The sequence below is a fragment of the Poromitra crassiceps genome, assembly GCF_964638095.1.
Source record: "Poromitra crassiceps genome assembly, chromosome: 7".
Taxonomy (NCBI): Eukaryota; Metazoa; Chordata; class Actinopteri; order Beryciformes; family Melamphaidae; genus Poromitra; species Poromitra crassiceps.
In genome coordinates, this window is record NC_139628.1 from 58,413,723 (window position 1) to 58,433,485 (window position 19,763).

At 44.3% G+C, this 19,763-nt stretch overlaps 2 protein-coding genes across 2 annotated transcripts in view; one reads left to right on the plus strand and one right to left on the minus strand.

Moving 5' to 3' along the window:
- ltb4r2a (leukotriene B4 receptor 2a) overlaps positions 1-19,763 on the plus strand; it is a 135,596-nt gene that overhangs the window by 7,182 nt on the left and 108,651 nt on the right. The window lies entirely within an intron of this gene.
- Positions 696-19,277, minus strand: mfap3l (microfibril associated protein 3 like). Its single transcript, XM_083640518.1, has 4 exons — positions 19,111-19,277; positions 15,673-16,161; positions 4,192-4,556; positions 696-3,099 (listed from the first exon to the last, which is right to left on the minus strand). Exons 2-4 carry the CDS (start codon positions 15,992-15,994, stop codon positions 2,536-2,538), a joined length of 1,251 nt encoding a protein of 416 aa, XP_083496644.1. The 5' UTR covers positions 15,995-16,161; positions 19,111-19,277; the 3' UTR covers positions 696-2,535.

Sequence of the window (19,763 nt, forward strand, 5' to 3'; positions counted from 1 at the left end):
CTGTTCTCTCTCTACCGACAATACAGATCAGTCATGGAATTCTGCACAAAATCATATCAGACAAAAATATTCTCCGATTTGGATCCGAGACAAAATCTCATTAAATGGGGGTCTGTGCCTCTAATCTGGGCTAAATGAGGCTCCTTGATATGAAAGAGTTTGAGAAGAATCACTGATTTAAAGTATCGATCTGATGACAGAGAGCTGAAGCATTTTGACACATTTGGTTTCTGTATATAAATATATAGATTTTTTAAATCAACTACTTTCAAGGCGATCCATTCATACTCAAAATGTTAAAATGTCTTATTGTGATTATTGTCAAATCCCAAATTTCGGGGATATTTTGGAGCCCTGCTGTGTTGCTGATGTAAGCTGAGCACTTGGTTCAGAGTGACCTCAGGTAACCTGCGCTGTGTCACCCTCTCATGTGACAGGAGGAGGGGGGAGTGGATCCAGCCTTCAGCTGCCTGTCAGACAACGAGGGGGGAAAGATGGTGAAACAGACAGAAATGAGCAGAGCTTGTTGTATAAAAATTAAAAAATACAGAATTATATCTCAATGTGTGGCAGGGTTTGGAGGTTTCATTCGCAATGCGTTTTGGGTAAAAAGCGGCCACCGACTGGCGTTTTGCGCCCGATGCGGAGGTGTGTGTGTGTGTGTGCGGGACAACAACAAACCGTGGAAACCATGGTTACACAGCACAGCAGTTCCTTTTTTTTTATTCCACTACAAAAAAAGAGGCCTCTCAAAAGCACCAAAGCAGAACAGCGTCCAGTTTCTCTCCAGTTTCTCTCCGAGCCAAACGCCCACTGACTGGACCGCTAGCCACGCCCACTGGACCACTAGCCACGCCCACTGGACCGCTAGCCAAGCAGAGGAGGAAATAGTCCTTTAGTCCTTTAATCAGAATACATCTCTGTCCTCTGTCACATGCAGCAGAAATGCACTGTGCTGTAGAAGCAGGTAGAGGCCAGGATCGAGTAAAGAAAATCTAATTATAAGGAAGTTAAAGGGACAGCTCACCCTAAAATCCAAAAATTCCCTCTCACCTGTAGTGCTGTTTATCCATCTATATTGTTTTGTGTTAGTTGCCTGAGTTTTGGAGATATCGGCTGCAGAGTTTCTGCCTTCTCTCCAACACAATGGAACTGGATTGCACTCGGCTTGTGGTGCTCAAAGTGCCAAAGAAATACATTTGATAAACTCAACAGTGATGTCTCTTCCCAGAAATCATGACCCGGTTACTCAAGATAATCCACAGACCTTGTATGAGCAGTTTCATGGAGGAACTATTTTCTTTTGACGGAACTACAGCCGCTAGCTGCTAGCTAGTTCCTACATGAGACCGCTCACAACAAAGTCTGTGGATTATCTTGAGTAACGGGGTCATGATTTCTGGAAACAGACATTGCTGTTGAGTTTATCAAATGTATTTCTTTGGTGCTTCGAGCACCACAAGCCGAGTGCCATCCAGTTCCATTGTATTGAAGAGAAGGCAGACATCGCTGCGGCCGATATCTCCAAAACTCAGGCAACTATCCCAAAAATGATATAGATGGATAAATAGCACTACAGGTGAGAGGGAAAACATGTATTTTGAATTTTAGGGTGAGCTGTCCCTTTAAACATCGCAAATGGCAGAGGAAAATAAGAGGCAAATATTTACTATACTTTGATCTTGTTGAAAAAAAGAGAAGAGAAAAATGCTTAAACTAGTTGTGCAGAAAAATAAATCACACAATGGGTAATAATATAATAATAGTAAATTGTTGAAAGGAAATGTAGCGGCTATGATGACTGTGTGACCCAATGAGGGAACATTGTTTTACCTGGTTTTTTCTTTCTTTTTTGTTGTTGTAAAGATAGGTCTTACAATCATGAAATCTTTTGACCATAGTACATACTTTCAAAATTAAGCTATTTTTTTCAGTCCAGCATGCATCTGTAGGTTAAGCACAACATTGTACAATAACAGCCGATTGGCTGCGACAGTAGCTGAGAGTGAAGTCTTGAGCGGACAAAGGCAGATTTCTGGAGTTAGTCGTATAAACCCTCGTGCTGTTAGAAACTAAACACATTATCCCCCCCCCCCCCCAAAGAAGAGAACGTAACTCATTAAGTAATGTGCGCTATGAAAATCTCAACAGATAAAATGGCCCTTTACAATTCTTTGCTTATTACATTAGTATAATGATTACCCCGCACATGTACATTCAAATATGAAAGTCTATAAGAATGAGAAATGACACTTAACAGCTCATGATTTGTTCTTCGTACAAGAAACCCTACGAAGGAAAGGCTGTGAGAAAGTGTTCCGCTCAGAAGAGAGAAATAAAAACGTGATTGTTTCATTCCAACCGGAGAAATGAAATCTTGACCTTTTGTTTTCTTCAAGTGGAAATGCATAGCATATATATATATATATATATATATATATAATGCATAGCGGGATCATCCATCCGTACTCCAGGTGTTTGTCTGTTTGTTTGTTTGTTTGTTTGCTGATCAGTGCTGGTTGACCCACCTCTTCCTCACACATGGCTCTCATAAAAGACCTGGCAAGGAGGACTCTTATCGGACGCTGCCGGCTCCGGCTCTGGCTCCGGCTCCGTCTCTTCGACGTTCTCGACGCTCTCTCCCTCCGCCTCGGGCTCCTCCTCCTCCAGGTGAAGGGAGAGCGGCGGCGGAGGGGAGGAGGGCGTATCTTCCGGCGGGGGCGGCACCTCTAGGCTGCAGTACTCTTCGGCGGCCAGCGGGGGGTGCACCGACACCTGGATGGCGATCTGCTGCGGCTGCTCGTGCAGCGAGGAGTTGTCGGAGTCGGCGGCGGGCGACTCGCTGCGCTCCCTCTCCCTGCCCCTCTCTCGCTCCCTCTGCTGGTGGAGGAGGGTGAAGACGTCCCCGGCCGTCACCCGGCCCGCCACGTGGCCCTCGGGCGCCTGCCGCACGAAGGTGTGCCTCATCTCCTCCACGCCCACCACCTCCAGGATCTCCTCCATGAAGGTGCGGCAGTTCATGATGAGCGGGGGCAGCGGGATGCTGCGCGCCAGCTCCTCGATGTAGCGCGCAAACTCCATGGTCTTGAACTGCGTCACCTGCGATAGAGAGCGTTTCACGTTATGGGATTTCTGTTTGGTTTGGCAACTTATAGGTTAAAGAGCAACAAGTGATGTCACAAGAGGAGAATGCCCATTTAGAATGCCAACTTCTCCTGCATATTTCTGCCCTGGGCGCCTGGAAAAACATCCATTTGTTTTTGGGGGTATTTTCGTACTAATCATGAGCCCCAAATGTAAATTCATATTTGTGATCCTGCACCAAACTCAAGTTAAAATCACAAATAAATCAGACTGCTTCATACTGCAATGAAAGTGATGGGGATGAGAAAGCATCCTGCCCTCCAAATGCTCTCTGAGAAAACTGTCATCAAACAAGCCCCGACCCCCCTAACCCTAACCCCCCTAACCCTAAACCTAACCCCCCTAACCCTAACCCCCCTAACCCTAAACCCCTAACCCCCCTAACCCTAACCCCCCTAACCCTAAACCCCCTAACCCCCCTAACCCTAAACCCCTAACCCCCCTAACCCTAACCCATGTCATGTCCTGTATTCACAATACAAACTGCTTCCGTCAGGCAGACGCTACAGGTTTCCTATTAAAAACAATAAAAGATACCTCAAAAAAGTATGAAAACTCTTTTATCCACTTATATCAGTAAATCTCCTAAACTTAGGCTAACTAAGTAGCATTGAATGTACTTGAACAGTATGTTCTCTTGGTATTACACTAACTGTTGTATGTATTATGTCCAAGACAAATGTCGCTCCAGGGATAAATAAAGTCATCTCGAATCTTGAATGTATGAAGGTCCAACATGTTGGATGTCCCCGTCTCCATCGTTGAAGTCTTCAACTTCTCGGACAGCTTTTAGGGTGCAGCTAAAGAAGGTGCTGATTGTGGCACGAGCCTGGGTCTGATATCGCTGTTTATCTAATGATCTAACATTTTATTTTTTATTCTCTTTGTCCCTTTAATTTTTCATTTTTACTCTTACTTATATATTTTATGGTGGTTTTATATATTTTGTATGATCCACTAATGAGGGACTTTCCTTCTCTCCCAGCACTAGCCACCGTTTCTTCTGCATTTCTTTTTAACATGCTAAATAAATGTAAAGCAGATCACCTTGGCCAGCTCCAGCGTCTTGGCTGAGGTGATGATGGGGATGCGCTTGGCGATCTCGAAGGCCTTCTGCAGCTTCTCGGCGCCCTCGGTGCGGAAGAACTCGTTGATGGCTTGCTCCGTCTTCTTCAGGTGGCTGCTCATCATGCAGAGGCGCGTGACGTTCAGCGCCATGATGATGGTGAAGGTGACCAGGCAGACCACCATGTAGTACACGCCCATGTCGCCGTTGGTGAAGACCACGCGCAGCGTCACCGTGCAGTTGGAGCGGCCGTGCACGTTGGACGCCATGCAGGTGTACTTGCCGCGGTCGGCGAACTCGATGCTCGTGATGTTGAGGACGCCGTTCTCCAGCAGCCACCACTTATCTACAGAGGGAGAGAGAGAGATCGACAGAGAGAGAGAGAGATGTTATGAATATGGGAAAATGAACAAGCCACCAGCCAGATGCTTGTAAATGTGGGTCACAGCTGGTAAATGTGTCTCTGCTACTCGCAACTTGGGGCAGGAAAGCAGCCATTGTTTGGACGTTCTCGAAATGTATCTGCTAAAACTGTTGTTCTCTCAACATGAGGTGATTTCAGCACATGACCCACTTATTACACAGCCTGCCTACTAAGTGACCTACTGCGGGTCAAAGGTCAGACCCATTACCCATCATGCTTCACTTCTCTCTGTGGCTCCAGGGGGGAACAGTGAGAGCTCTCTGCAGGTACTTTGCTGTAGTGCAGCTGTTTCACTCGCTGCTCTCTGGGCCTTGGTCGTTTCTGCCCAAACTTGCTTACGCTGCTGCTTCTGCCCCCGGAGGCCATAACTCACTTTATTTATAGAAGCAGACGAGTCGTGAAAAACACATTATGTTGCCAATCGGCACACAGCTGTGATTCATTAAGAAAATCAATACAAAAAGAGAACGAGTGATTCTAAAGCCAAGCTGCAACTTGTGGCTGGACCGGCAGAGCCATTCCATTGAGCAGAGCCATTCCATTGGGCGGCCGGAAAACGTGGTCGGCAGCCGGAATGGGAGGCACTGCAGCAGTGCTGCAGAGGGCGAGACAGTCAAACCGTGCAGAGAGGGCGAGAGAGGTAGAGAGAGAGGGAGAGAGACTGACGGCCTCGGCACACATCGTGCGCGGGAGAACCTGCTGCTTTTCATTTCGGAGGCCTTATATGTTAGAGCAGATCTTTCCCAGACTCAAATCTCCAGACCTTCTCTCTCTGTCTCTGTCTCTGTCAGACCAGATTTCCTATTGAAAAGTGGTGGTGACATGTCCTCATTGTAAATGACACCCCACAATTTGGAGCTTTTGGGTTTGCGCCTCAGTGAAATCTTGGACTTTGCAGAACTTCCACAGAGACATGAGCAGAGGAGGTTATGAGAGAGGAAACCAGACAGCTGAACTTTGACCCACATTGAAATGATTTTAGCATCATAAGAGGAAGCGACGCGGCTGCCAGACGTACAACTTCCTTTTAAAAACACAAAACACAGCTAGGCGCTCTATAGATTTCTCAGTTTAGGCAAAAATGGTGTCTGACTCTGAGTCACTGAATGCTGTTGAGCAAAGAGACAAATAGTTGTCTACAAATTTAAAGTCGACTGTATTATATATATACAGTCGATATATATACCGTATGTATATATCGACTGTTTGAACCTTGATGCTTTTTCAAGTGCAAAGCACCAAACACATTAAATATTATTGGATCAAATTGTGAGCTTACAATCACATCTCTGTCTTTGATCTATTTTGTCTTTGATATCTTTAACTATATACAGCTATTCACCTTACTGTATGTAGCCACGCCCATTTGACCCTGTGTGGCGGTATCAAAACTTCCGGCTAAAAATAAAATCAAATGGCTGGCTGCTCCAATATCATCTAACTCTGAATTAACTAATAATTTAGCCAATTGTATGTAACATACCAAATAAAAGCAAACGGCAATGTCTAAGAATGCAACGCCATGTAACTGGCTCGTTAAGTCTCGCATTCCAGGGAATTATACGTTAACGTCTGCGGGTCTTATTGACGTTAGTGGCTCGCGCGCAACTCGGAGGAGAGAAAACTATCTGAAGCTTTCTTTGTTGGAGTCCAGGTATGTTTTACAAGAAAGTGCTCGTCATTAGGGCTGCACGATATTGGAAAAAACTGACATTGCGATATTCCCTGCCCCTGCGATATATATTGCGATATGAAAAAATACAGATTTTCACCAGATTACCAGAATAGCTCTATTTTAAAGAAAAGAATACTTCTAGAATGATTGGGATGATTTTGTAGAGGAGTCCATCTGATTTTGGAGGGGAAATTAGGTATTTTAATGTTTCTCAACCACTGGGCTGTCGCCTATACTGTAGGCCTCAGAGCGTCATCTATCAGGGTGCATACACATTTTGACCAATGGATTTCCATGACTTAGGCTACATACATGAAAAAGTGAGTAAGTTATGACATTCTACTTTAAAATGTCACTAGCCTACACTTCACTTAGTGTAATGCAGCCTTTAAAACCAGGGAAAGACAACATGTATGCTGTATCACCATATTACCATATCCAACATCTAAGACCATATAGTCTCATATCACAATATTGATATACAATTGATATATTGCCCACCCCTAATATTGAGTGCCAGAATCTACCTCCCAATGATGCTATTTGCAGAAAAACATTAGATTTCATTGATTATAATCACTGCTTTCAACTTCTTTCGTTCTTCTAACGTTTCAATAAATCAACAATGAAACACCCCTGCCACTTTACACACTTGGTCTGACCCCCCGGAAACCCCCTCCAGAAACGACCAAGTGGTACACTCCGCATCTGCGGAGTTCCGGTTTTTGAGCGCAAGGCTGGCAGTACAGAGAGACGAGGATTCACATGCAGCCGACCGGTGACAAACAATTCATTCGTGAAAAGTAATAAATATACATTTAATTGCCCAGATATGTCTCTTCTCTTTTTATTTTCACTGACATGTTTTGTGTAAATAAGTCGCTATGTATGATTAACTCTACCGTAACGTTACTGCTATCATGTGATGCAACATCAGAGACTTGAAGGGGAGAGACAGCCACAGTGATAACACGGACAACTTATCAGTAATCAGCCTTCGTGTCATAAGTTGCGGTCTTGCTTTTTGGTGTTTCAAGAGTAAATATCTCCACTCCACGGACATGTTGAGTTACAGCAGCCAGCCTGCTGTATGCGAGTGCGCTGCAAACTGTGGACAAGTCCGCCTCCACAACCACATCGTTTACAGACGGGCTACTGTCAGCAACGCAACATAAGCAAAAGATAATTCAATTTAGGTCTCTGTGCATGTTTGTTGTGTTGAAGCTAAGCACTAAATGAGTGAGTACAGTAGCGGGGCGTCTCTCTCATTTGAGAGAGCCTGCATTTCACTCAGTAGGCTACCCCTAAAGTGAGAGTTTATCAAGCAACATGACGAGTTAATTTGCTTTTGACATCGCACGTCCTGCGATGTGACTATCGCGCATGCGCACATCGCAATGTCGATGTGTAAACGATATATCGTGCAGCCCTACTCGTCATTGTCGACGATAATGTTATCTGACCTGGCTAACAGTGGATACTCGCTTGCTTGCTGTGTACCGAGCTCAAAGTAGTAGGCTACGTTCTTTATTTTACCCCCTGCACTGTCCGCTCCAAAAACAACTCTCTTATTTTGCGCCGTGACCGCCGGAAGTGTTAAAAGGACCCGGAAGAATTTGGCCCACTGTAAGGTCTGAACATAAGGTGAATAGGTTGATCATATCTTCTAGAAGACTTCCTGCACGACAGTTAAGGACATCATCAGCTGTGAAGTGTAAAGCTGTTGTATGTATGTCACTGTCATATTATGATGCTCTTAAGCCTTTTCCATCAGACAGGTTTTTACTACTTATTAGATTTGACAGAAGCACACATCAGACATCATGTCAGTTAATATAGTCAGGATCAGCCTAACAGCTGCTTTTCAAAGGGAAAGTACAACATGTGGGTTTAAAGTAGAACATGTGGGTTTGGGAGGAACAGAACATTCTTCCTGCCATGTAAACAGGAGGCGTGGCTGCAGCTCCACGCCGTGTGACGCCCAACCAAAACAACGCTAATCAAAACAGAAGCAAATCTATTGAAATGTGTACATCTTCATGAAGGTGATACGCCTTATTACATTACATTTTACATTACATTACGTCATTTGGCAGATGCTTTTATCCAAAGCGACTTACAGTAACACACTTTTTGTCAGCAATAGAGCAATCAACTATGGAGCACAGTCTATGACAACTACAAATCCTGAAGGAACAGTGGTACGAGTTTTAGTTTAGGATTTTTTATTTTATTTTTTATATTAAATAAAGAGAGAGAATGAAGAGAGAGAAAGAAGTTAGATCAAGAAGGGCCCAGGTGGAGCCTGAAAAGGTGAGTCTTTAGTCTTTTCCGAAAGATCGGCAGTGATTCAGCAGTCCTGACCGAAGGTGGCAGCTCGTTCCACCATTGGGGTGCCAGGGAGGAGAAGAGTCGAGATCGGGATGAGCGACTTTTGGGCGCCCGTAGTGAAGGAGGGGCGAGGCGTCCTGCACTGGTAGAGGAGCGAAGGGAGCGGTGAGAGGTTTGGAACCTGACCATAGATTGCAGGTACAGGGGAGCTGACTGGTGTACTGCCCTGTAGGCCAGTACCAGTGTCTTGAATTTGATGCGAGCTGAGATGGGAAGCCAGTGGAGGTCCCGGAAGAGGGGAGTGACATGAGAGAATTTGGGTTGGTTGAATACCAGACGGGCTGCAGCGTTCTGAATGAGCTGAAGCGGTCGGATGTCGGTGGCAGGTAGGCCAGCCAGGAGCACGTTGCAGTAGTCCAGGCGAGGGACGATAAGTGACTGGACCAGGAGTTGAGTCGCTTCTCTTGTGAGGAAGGGACGGATTTTGCGGATGTTGTAGAGGGAGATATATATTTATATATATATATATATATATATATATATATATATATATATATATATATATATATATATATAAATAAATTATATTAATAATAATAATAAACCCGATATAATGCAGTCCACTCGTCAACCATCACTTCAGATCCTACTTAGCTATTCTACGTCCTGACTGTGTGGGAGGGAGGATGGACAGGAATCGTGAGAAGCTAAATCTGTATCCGAGCGTGTGTGTGTGAGAGACCTGTGTGTGTGTGTGTGTGTGTGTGAGAGACCTGTGTGTGTGTGTGTGTGTGTGAGAGAGAGAGAGAGAGAGAGAGAGAGAGAGAGACCTGGGTGAGACAGAGAAACCAACATGTCTGCCCCCTCAACGCCCCTCACAGTGCTATTGATCTCTCTGCTGGAAAAGATGAATGGGCCGAGCAGGAAGTGTATCCTGACCGACGACACATCCGCCCTGTTTCCAACGCCAGAGCAGATTTCCCATTTGGCCACGCCCTCCTAGGCTCCACCCTCTTCCCTTCCCCGGCCCTGTGGCTGAAGTGGCGTGCGGCGGATGTGTGTGAAGGGTGTGGAGAGAGCTGCTGGTTGGTGCATGTTCGTATAGAAACAAGATGCAGAGGAAAATTTGGATTCGCACAGTAACCATAGAGACACTGCATGAAATAGGCCACGCCCATCACGGGGGAAAGCGCTCCATTCACCAGCGTCATTTTCCTTGAATTAAACATAGCTAAAAGCTGTTGTGTGGTGGGGCTGCGCAGACAACAAATGTAAAAAAAAATCACCAATTAATTTTTTTTTGTACTCCCGAGCAAAACAAGGAAGCCATTGAGAATCGGCGAGAAGAAAAATGCCGTTACGGGGTCGTCGGTCATAATAACCGAGCTGCCTCTCCTTTCTGGATGGCAGGTTTGAACAGGTGAGCTCTCACACATTCCTTCTGACGGAGCGCAGGTGAATCTCTATGTTGGAATGCAGGTGACGCCGACAACGAGGCCGAGCTCTGTCTGTGTTAAAGTAGCTCACCGGTACCACAGTGTTTCCTCTGAACTCATTATGGGACCAGTCTGGGACAACAGCAAGAACATTATTACCACCGCTGCCAGACAAAATGTGACATTCAAATAACAAATTTACTCTCAACGCAAAGGCAATTAGTCTTGATGTTTAGACCCCATGTTTAATTGTGATTAACTATCCCAAAAAAGAAAAAACATTTCAGCACAACAGCCTGTATTAAAACAATTTGGATTTCTTATCTATAGACGGTTTTAACTTCTAAATTTTTAAACATTCTAAATTGAACCCCCGCTCACTTCCTGTTGCAGTTTTTGCTATGGACATAAAAGAAAAAAAAACATTCAAGTGCAGGACTGACCATTCTGTGAAAACCGTCTATACAGCTGAGCGGCGAAAACAAAAGTAACGATGTCGAGTGAATATTTCTGCAGTTTGCCGAATGCTGAGAAAAAGGAAGTGCTGTGGGGTTGCGCTCTGGTGAAAACCGTCTATAGAACACCACAGGAAGTACCACAGGGATGAGGTCTTTTTGTAGGCTTACCCAGAAGTCCCTGCACTTACCGGTTCCTACGTGTTAAAGTCAATGGGATTTTTCTATGTGATAACAAAAGTTTATGGAACAGCGAACTCTGTGTTCAGCAAAGTTTCTGAAAAACGTGTAAAAAAAAAAAAACACAGACCTTATTTCAAGCATTTACCCAAAATCCCCATAGAAGAATCTTATGGACCTCCATGTAGGAACCAGAATAATCTTATGGACCTCCACGTAGGAACCAGAATAATCTTATGGACCTCCACGTAGGAACCAGAAGGGCCAACATCCGGCTCTTCCAGACTAATTCGGGCGGGATCCTTTTCACTCTTTGTTTCTTGCTTGTTTCGAGTGAAAAGAGCCAAGACAAATCTATCCTGATCACTCCCGTTAATATACAACTGTACTGTATATTATATATATACATACTACAGTATGTATATACTGTAGTATATACAACCGTATCCCCGCACAGGTCTGATCACTCCCGTTAATATACAACCGTATCCCCGCACAGGCGACCAACTTAATGCACCGTACCGTCTTTCCTCAGTAACCTCATGAGACAAGACCTCCAGTCCCCAGTCTGTCAAATGAACTGGCTCTGCTTGCCTTGATGTCAACATCATGTCCTCTAAGTATCTTCTCTGTGATATTCTGGAGGCTTCCTCCTTCCTTTGGTTACATGACATGTTCCACTGGTGTTGCATCTTCACAAATAGCCGTCTCTATTTCTTACTGATGATGCCAATCAACATAAGCGTCATGCCATCAGTGGTGGAGCATGACCTTTGACCTCCAGTGGAGATGGAAACTCCTTCACAGTGGGCGAGCAGATGGCATTTCAGAATGACTCATCATGACCACCATGGCTTTCATAATGCCGATCGTGGATCATCTTGATTAGGCCTGTGAAGCTTCACTGGCCTCACGATTCCATTACGATTCATCTGTCAACAATTCAATTCGATTCCACGATGCATCACGATGCATCTGGATACAGCTCCAACAGTATTCCAGCTCCAAGTATCACATCCTCAATTTTCTGTGCTATTACTGCACATGGCTACTTTTTCATCAATTAATACAAGCAGTCAGATAAATATCAAGTCCCTTTTTTACTTTAAAGTGCTTTAAAATCTGAATGTCAACAGATTCACACGTACGCATCACGATGCATCGATTATACGATTCATTTTGACACCCCTAATCTTGATGGAGAGAAACTGTCCCTCACGAGAAGATGAGATGAAAGCTGTTGTTTCTCATCTATAAACACCCTGAGTTTCTGTCTGCAGACTTCAACTTCTTCTATAAACACCCTGAGTTTCTGTCTGCAGACTTCAACTTCATCTATAAACACCCTGAGTTTCTGTCTGCAGACTTCAAGTTCATCTATAAACACCCTGAGTTTCTGTCTGCAGACTTCAACTTCTTCTATAAACACCCTGAGTTTCTGTCTGCAGACTTCAACTTCTTCTATAAACACCCTGAGTTTCTGTCTGCAGACTTCAACTTCTTCTATAAACACCCTGAGTTTCTGTCTGCAGACTTCAACTTCATCTATAAACACCCTGAGTTTCTGTCTGCAGACTTCAACTTCATCTATAAACACCCTGAGTTTCTGTCTGCAGACTTCAACTTCATCTATAAACACCCTGAGTTTCTGTCTGCAGACTTCAACTTCTTCTATAAACACCCTGAGTTTCTGTCTGCAGACTTCAACTTCTTCTATAAACACCCTGAGTTTCTGTCTGCAGACTTCAACTTCTTCTATAAACACCCTGAGTTTCTGTCTGCAGACTTCAACTTCTTCTATAAACACCCTGAGTTTCTGTCTGCAGACTTCAACTTCATCTATAAACACCCTGAGTTTCTGTCTGCAGACTTCAACTTCTTCTATAAACACCCTGAGTTTCTGTCTGCAGACTTCAACTTCATCTATAAACACCCTGAGTTTCTGTCTGCAGACTTCAACTTCTTCTATAAACACCCTGAGTTTCTGTCTGCAGACTTCAACTTCTTCTATAAACACCCTGAGTTTCTGTCTGCAGACTTCAACTTCTTCTATAAACACCCTGAGTTTCTGTCTGCAGACTTCAACTTCTTCTAATCTTCTTACCAGATTATAGGCACGTGATGCCATTGTGCCACTTCCTGTGGTTCCTGTGGGCACCCCGTGTGACTGAGGCCAGTTGGTGTTAGGTGTGCATGCGTGCGTTCATGGTTTCTCATATATACTGTGATGTAGGGTTGTCCTGATACCACTTTTTTGCTGACCAAGTACGAGTACGAGTACTGACATCTGGGTACTTGCCGATACTGAATACCGATACCGAGTATTTAATTCGTGGTCGACAACGTGTTTTTGTTACACCGTATGGTTAATTAAAAGATAACTTTTCAAGGTTATGGGTTTTAGTGATTTTCTTTAGTATATATTATCTGCAGAAGTAGGCTACCTAGTTTTCGCAAGACCACAGAAATTTTGCATAATGGGTATCACCTATACTTGATAGTCTCTTCTCTTGATGCCTTATGAAACAAAAGTTTCCCATTAAATAAGGAAATAAGGTTTCCAATTAACACATTGAATGCCAGCCATGTTTTCATTCCTGTAGGTAAGTTGTGCCAGGGGTGTTTTTGACGATTCTGGCTCATTTTAGAACAGCCGAGGATTCTTTTCTGTTAAGAATTCATGAACATCAATCATCTAAAAATAACTAATAGAATGTGTGCTTTCTCTGTCTAAAAGAGTTAGTTTGCAGAGTTAGTAGTTATGTAGATATTAGCCGTTGAGTACAGCATGGTTTCAGCGTCTGGAAATTTATTCAGAGATAAATGGCTTTTTGTGAAACAGTCACTTTAACCATTCATTTTTGGCATCAGTAAGACCGTCAGACATTCTAAACAATAGTTTTGAACAGTAATTTCCTCCATAACAACAGGAAACACCCCTCTCATTCAAACTCCTCCCTCCGTGTGTCTTCTCCTCCTTCCTCCTGGCTTCAGCGGGCGTGTCAGAAGCGCGTTGTGCTGCCTGCCTGTCTGTCTGCGTGCCTGCCTGCCTGCTTGCCTGTCGGGCAAGACGAGTCTGAAATGGATTACTGTAAAATCGCGTCGCCATTTCCTTGAATGGCTTGCTTCCGCGGTGTGTGTGTGTGTGTGTGTGTGTGTGTGTGTGTGTGTGTGTGTGTGTGTTCGCGCGTTGCTGCGCGGCTCTGGGGGGAAGGGATCTCTGTCCGTTCTGTGTGTGTGTGTCCGGGCGAGGCGGCTGCTTTTGTGGCTTTTGGGTCCCGTGGCTGTGACTTCTCTCGGTCTCTGTCGCCACTTAGTGGTCGGTAAAATAGATTACACACATGCTCTTGCTCCAAATAGTTACCTCGAAGATGTAAAAGGGGTTGATTGATGTCCCACTGTCAAAAAAAAAAAATCTTTATGTAAGACGAGTTAGTCCGTCCTTGGCACTTAAGCGCTGGATTATGTAAGACGAGTTAGGTCGTCTATGGCACTTAATGAGTTAAATAAAGAAGTATGCTATGAATCAACCTTTAAACCACATAGCTGTGCATCTCCTTTGTATTTGTTCTGCTGGTCTATTTTCATTCAAACATTAAAATAGAGGTTCCTTGTGTTCTTATGTTCATTATGTTGGGTCTCGTAGTTAGATTACTACTTTAATGTTTATTGTAAAAACAAACTTTATCGTGCTTTTATTTTGAAGGCAAAACCGAAAAGAAATTGTGACAATTGTTGCTAAATTTGCATTAACGTTACGTTCCACTTTAACGTTACGTTCCACTTTTAAAACGTTAAACTTTAAGGCAGTATGGATTACGGGACACGTAGCACGTATTACAACAATCTGGTAAGCCTTTGCTTGTTCCACAGCACTGTGTTGTCTGCTAGAAGAGCAACTAATGTTAACCTGTAAGTTGAACAGAAAGTGTTTTAGCTTGTTGCAGGCTACGCGGCTAACTGCAGAGCTAATCAGTCAGACAGTGAATAGGCGAGCGAAGCGGTGCAGGCTGTAGCTCACTCAGCTGATAACTGACCTGATAGCTTTTTATTTCTCCTCACAAAGCGCTCCAGGTAGAGATGCAAACAAACAGGCTGTTATAGTGAAGCTTCTCTGCATGCATTAACAGCTGTGTGAGTCTGACGCTGGCTTGCTAGGTTAATGTCATGTTGCATGCCCTAGGTGTAAAGTGGTATCGGGCGCGCGGCCGTGTCAGTATCGGGCAAGTACGAGTACAGCAAAATAGGCCAGTATTGGCTCCGATACCGATACTGGTATCGGGCCATCTCTACTGTGATGGTTTGGAAGTAATGCACTTTATATGTGGAGCACCTGGAACAACAAATACAATAGGCTATATTTCCTTTCTAGGACTTTGTGAACAACACTCTTCCCTCATGTTCAGCAGTGTGTGTATATCCTTCAGGACCTATCCTATAACCGGAAGGTTGCAGGTTCAATTCCAGCAACAGTGTGGAGGTGTCCTTGAGCAAGGCACCAAGCCTGCTCACTCACTATAAGTTGCTCTGGAGAAAAGCTGCTGACTTTCATGAGACTAAAACAAGTCAGGGTGTTAAATAGAAACGGTTTACACATTATTTTATTCAAGCATTTCTGTGCTTCTGTGGATTTTCTGATGTATTATTAAACTGATGTGACACCCTTTCTGCTGATAGAATTATTCATGAGTGCGAGGCGAGCGCCTGGCAGAGCTGCTGAAGAACAACAAGAGTGTTAAGTAACATCATCATGATCTCACCGCCTTGCTCAGTGTCCAGGCGGGGTTAGGGTTAAGGTTAAGGTTAAGGTTAGGGTTGGGGTTAGCTTGACTCACCACCTTGCTCGGTGTCCAGGCGGGGTTAGGGTTAAGGTTAAGGTTAGCTTGAATCACTGCCTTGCTGGGTGTCCAGGCGGGTTTAGGGTTAGGGTTAGGGGTAGGGTTAGGGTTAGCTTGACTCACCGCCTTGCTCTGTGTCCAGGCGGTGTCCGTGGGAGTTGAACCACTGCACGTCGGGGAAGGGCTCTCCGGTGACATTGCAGTCAATCAGAGCGCAGTTCCCCTCCCTGGCGATGATCTGGCTCACTGTGGTGAAGGCAGCGGGGACGAACCCGCCGTCTGGCACGCTGGCGTTCCCCGTGAGGTTCACGCTGGCGTTCCCCGTGAGGTTCACGCTGGCGTTCCCCGTGCGGTTCACGGCCCAGTCCAGCGAGAAGGCGGCGGCGGCGTGGATGGCGATGAGCGACGCCAGGATCCGAAGAGCGTGTCCGCCCGCTCCGTGCATTTTCTGCGACTGTCGGTTTGTCACCCGGGGGGAAACAGAGGCTTTTCATTCCGCCTCGGTCTTCATCTCGCAAGACTGGCTATCTCTTCACAGAGGTGGTGGAAGATCTCTTCACAGAGCTGGTGGAAGGCAGTTTGGTATTCAGCGGTTTGGCTTGAAACATCTCCCTGGAAACAAGACAAAGTGACACATTAATTTTGGTAGACAGTGATAAGAGCAAAGCAAAACAAAAAGTGCCTGTTTAGGACTTGATGCAGAGCAGCTGGAACAAACTGATAACACGTTTTTGTTTTTTTTACTATCTGGCAGGAGGAGATTATTCAACTCCCACTCGAGAAAAACATGCAAACACATCATCCATAGTGAATGAAAAGCCACGCTGGCAAATAGCAGGTATGCATTTAAACAAACAGACTGATCTCATTCATTTCTATCCATCGGGAGCGTTCGCGTACTAGCGTTACAAAACCTTAGCATCAGCATCGGGTCGGCTTTCCGGGTCTTTCATCCGCAAATCCTTTCGTGAGTAGCCCAGAATCTTTTGAAAGATGAAAGCAAACTGTACGCACTGTGTCACTGTGCCGTGAATTTGACGACCGAATGTACGTTCTGCTTCTAAAAAAAGTCAATGCGAGCAGTAGCGTTGTTTGCACGTTGTTTACACGTTGAACAAAGTTTGCCGGCTGGGCAGTGTGTCGGACCAATCACAGTGCATCAAAATGGAAAACTCCACCCAACCAGGAAGCAGGGCTTTGTTAAACCCACGTACAATGAAATGACAGGCAGGTCGATCTGAGCAGCGGAGCTGACAGGTTGTGTTGTCAAAATGTTGGGATAGAACAAACTAGTATTATTTTCCACCCAATGTGGCTGATAAAACAATGTGCTCCTGTGAATTTAACGTGTGCTAAACACACAGGTCATTCTCATGTTCACATCATCCATCTTTGTAACTGAATTCACTCATTTAGTGTCAAGTTTGGTACAAGAGAGTGATGGATAATGTAGCTATCAATTTGCTACCTATTGTTATTTGATTGACTGTAGCCGGATGTTAGATGCAGCGGTGTATCATATATTATGGTTGAGTTAATCTGAATTGTAATTTAATAATTGACTTGCACGGCAGGAGGATCAGTGTCTCGTTTTGCTCAAGATAAATGTCAAGGCCATCTGTACACAAACACAATATTAAAGGGACAGCTCACCCTAAAATCCAAAATACATATTTTTCCTCTCACCTGTAGTGCTATTTATCCATCTATATCGTTTTGTGTTAGTTGCCTGAGTTTTGGAGATATCGTCCGCAGAGTTTCTGCCTTCTCTCCAATACAATGGAACTGGATGGCACTCGGCTTGTGCTGCTCAAAGTGCCAAAGAAATACATTTGATAAACTCAACAGCGATGTCTCTTTCCAGAAATCATGACCCCGTTACTCAAGATAATCCACAGACCTCATTATGAGCAGTTTCATGGAGGAACTATTTTCTTTTGACCGAACTACACCCGCGAGCTGCTAGCTAGTTCCTACATGAGACTGCAAAAGAAAATAGTTCCTACACGAGACTGCTCACAACAAAGTCTGTGCATTATCTTGAGTAACGGGGTCATGATTTCTGGAAACAGACAATGCTGTTGAGTTTTTCAAATGTATTTTTTTGGTGCTTCGAGCACCACAAGCCGATTGCCATCTAGTTCCATTGTATTGGAGAGAAGGCAGAAACTCTGTGGCCAATATCTCCAAAACTCAGGCAACTATCCCAAAACGATATAGATGGATAAATAGCACTACAGGTGAGAGGGAAAACATGTATTTTGGATTTTAGGGTGAGCTGTCCCTTTAAGCTCATACATAAGTCTCAACATGGTGCAGTGATAAGGATTATGATGTCACAGAGAGTCATGTGCTGACTTGAAATTAATCAACAACACCCCTCCAGCCAATCAAAATAAATGAACCCAGCAGATGTGGACTATAGATATGCTTTTGTGTCACGTCATGGTTCCTCTAGTCTAGCAGGAGGAAGTCCACACGCAGAAAACAGTGATACTGGGGTACGATCACCTTCAAATGGGAAAATCGTAGTAATATAAACATCATAAGAAGGACAAGCGATCGTTTTTTTCTCTCTCCAGCTTGCTCAGCGTGATGACCATTAAATTATAATCATTAAGTAAAACAATTCCATTATAATACAGATTTATATTCAAGTTAACAAGTGTATAGTGATGTAACATGAGTGCTCCAAATGCTACCGACTTTGTGTGGGGTAATTAAAGCAATCTTCATCCATTAGATTGACTTGGGTTCAACCCCACCTCATGACATTTGGGGTCACTATGGTGACGTCATAATGTGACTACGGTTAAATAACAGACAAGACCTAATTCTTCTCAATAAAATAAAAGTAAACAACCGACGATTGAAGATGTTAGGTGAGCGGAACCGGTTTGAGCGCTGAGAAAACTCCGACACCACCAAACAAACATTATATTGAAAGCCTTTGAAACGGTAACGTTATAACGGCACGAACAAAGAGCACCCAGCGACAGAATAACGGAGCTGGCTCAGGCTGGGCTCCGTCTACTTCCTGGAACCGGACCGCCTTCGTGGCATAACGTCAATGCCTTTGAGTTTAGACGGTATCTGCACCTATTTGTCCGCCAGTTTGCAAGACATCAACTATGCTGTCACGTTATGGGTTCAAGTCTCGATAGTTTATAGTTCCCATCTACAAGGATGCTATCAAATATTAAACTGTACTGCTGCCGTGTCAGCAATAGAAAACAAATGCTTGGGACTGGGCTATGTCCTGGAAGGAGATGTTTTTTTTCTTATCACGGGACATTGGAGGCATCGTTAGTTTACCGGTGGTTTCTAACAAAACATCAAAGCGTTTAGCGTTAACGTTCTTTATTTCCGCAGTGACGTCACGTTAGCGATGTGTCGACGGTACAGAGTATAAAATGTAATAACGTTACCTTGATGCTCGACCTCGATGTTCGAGGGGAAAAAAAGGCTAACGTTAGCGTGGATGCTAGCTAGACGTCAAGTAAATAACGTTAGAGATCCGCAATGTTCCCCCAATGATATTGATGCAGCTTCCATACTCACACATTCATGATCCTCAGGCTAAACTCAGAGGTTTGTATCGTAGTTAATCCAGTTCATTAACGAGAAACACCAGAGCCGACGCTTTCCGCCTGCTGCATTATTTAGACAATTCCGCTGTCTGTCTCCATCCTGCAACCTCCGCTGTGCCTGTCTGCTGTGCTGCTACTACGACTAGCCTCTCTGCCTCTCTGCCTCTCTGCCTCTCTGCCTGACTGACTGACTGACTGGGTGGCAACATCGCCGAGTTGCCTGTGTTGCATTTACAGTCAGTTCAGTAGGATAAAGTGAATGTACAAAATATCTAAGGCAGGTGGTGCAAATGCTTATTTATGTAATGTGGTTGGTTGTTAACCTAATTTGTAACGATAGCAAATTATTTAATTCTAATAATGTACATGGGAGCTAGGGCTCTGTTTGTTTGTCTGTTCTACTGATGACATCATCAGTGATGACATAAATTCACACACACAAATTGTGACATCAGTGATGTCAGAGGCATTGTGACATCACACACACACACACACGACAGAAACATGTGTGTACACACACAAAGTCCCAGTGATAATGCACACACACACAAATTGTGACATCATCAGTGATGTCAGAATCACACACAAAGTCCCAGTGATGATGTCATAAATTGTGACATCATC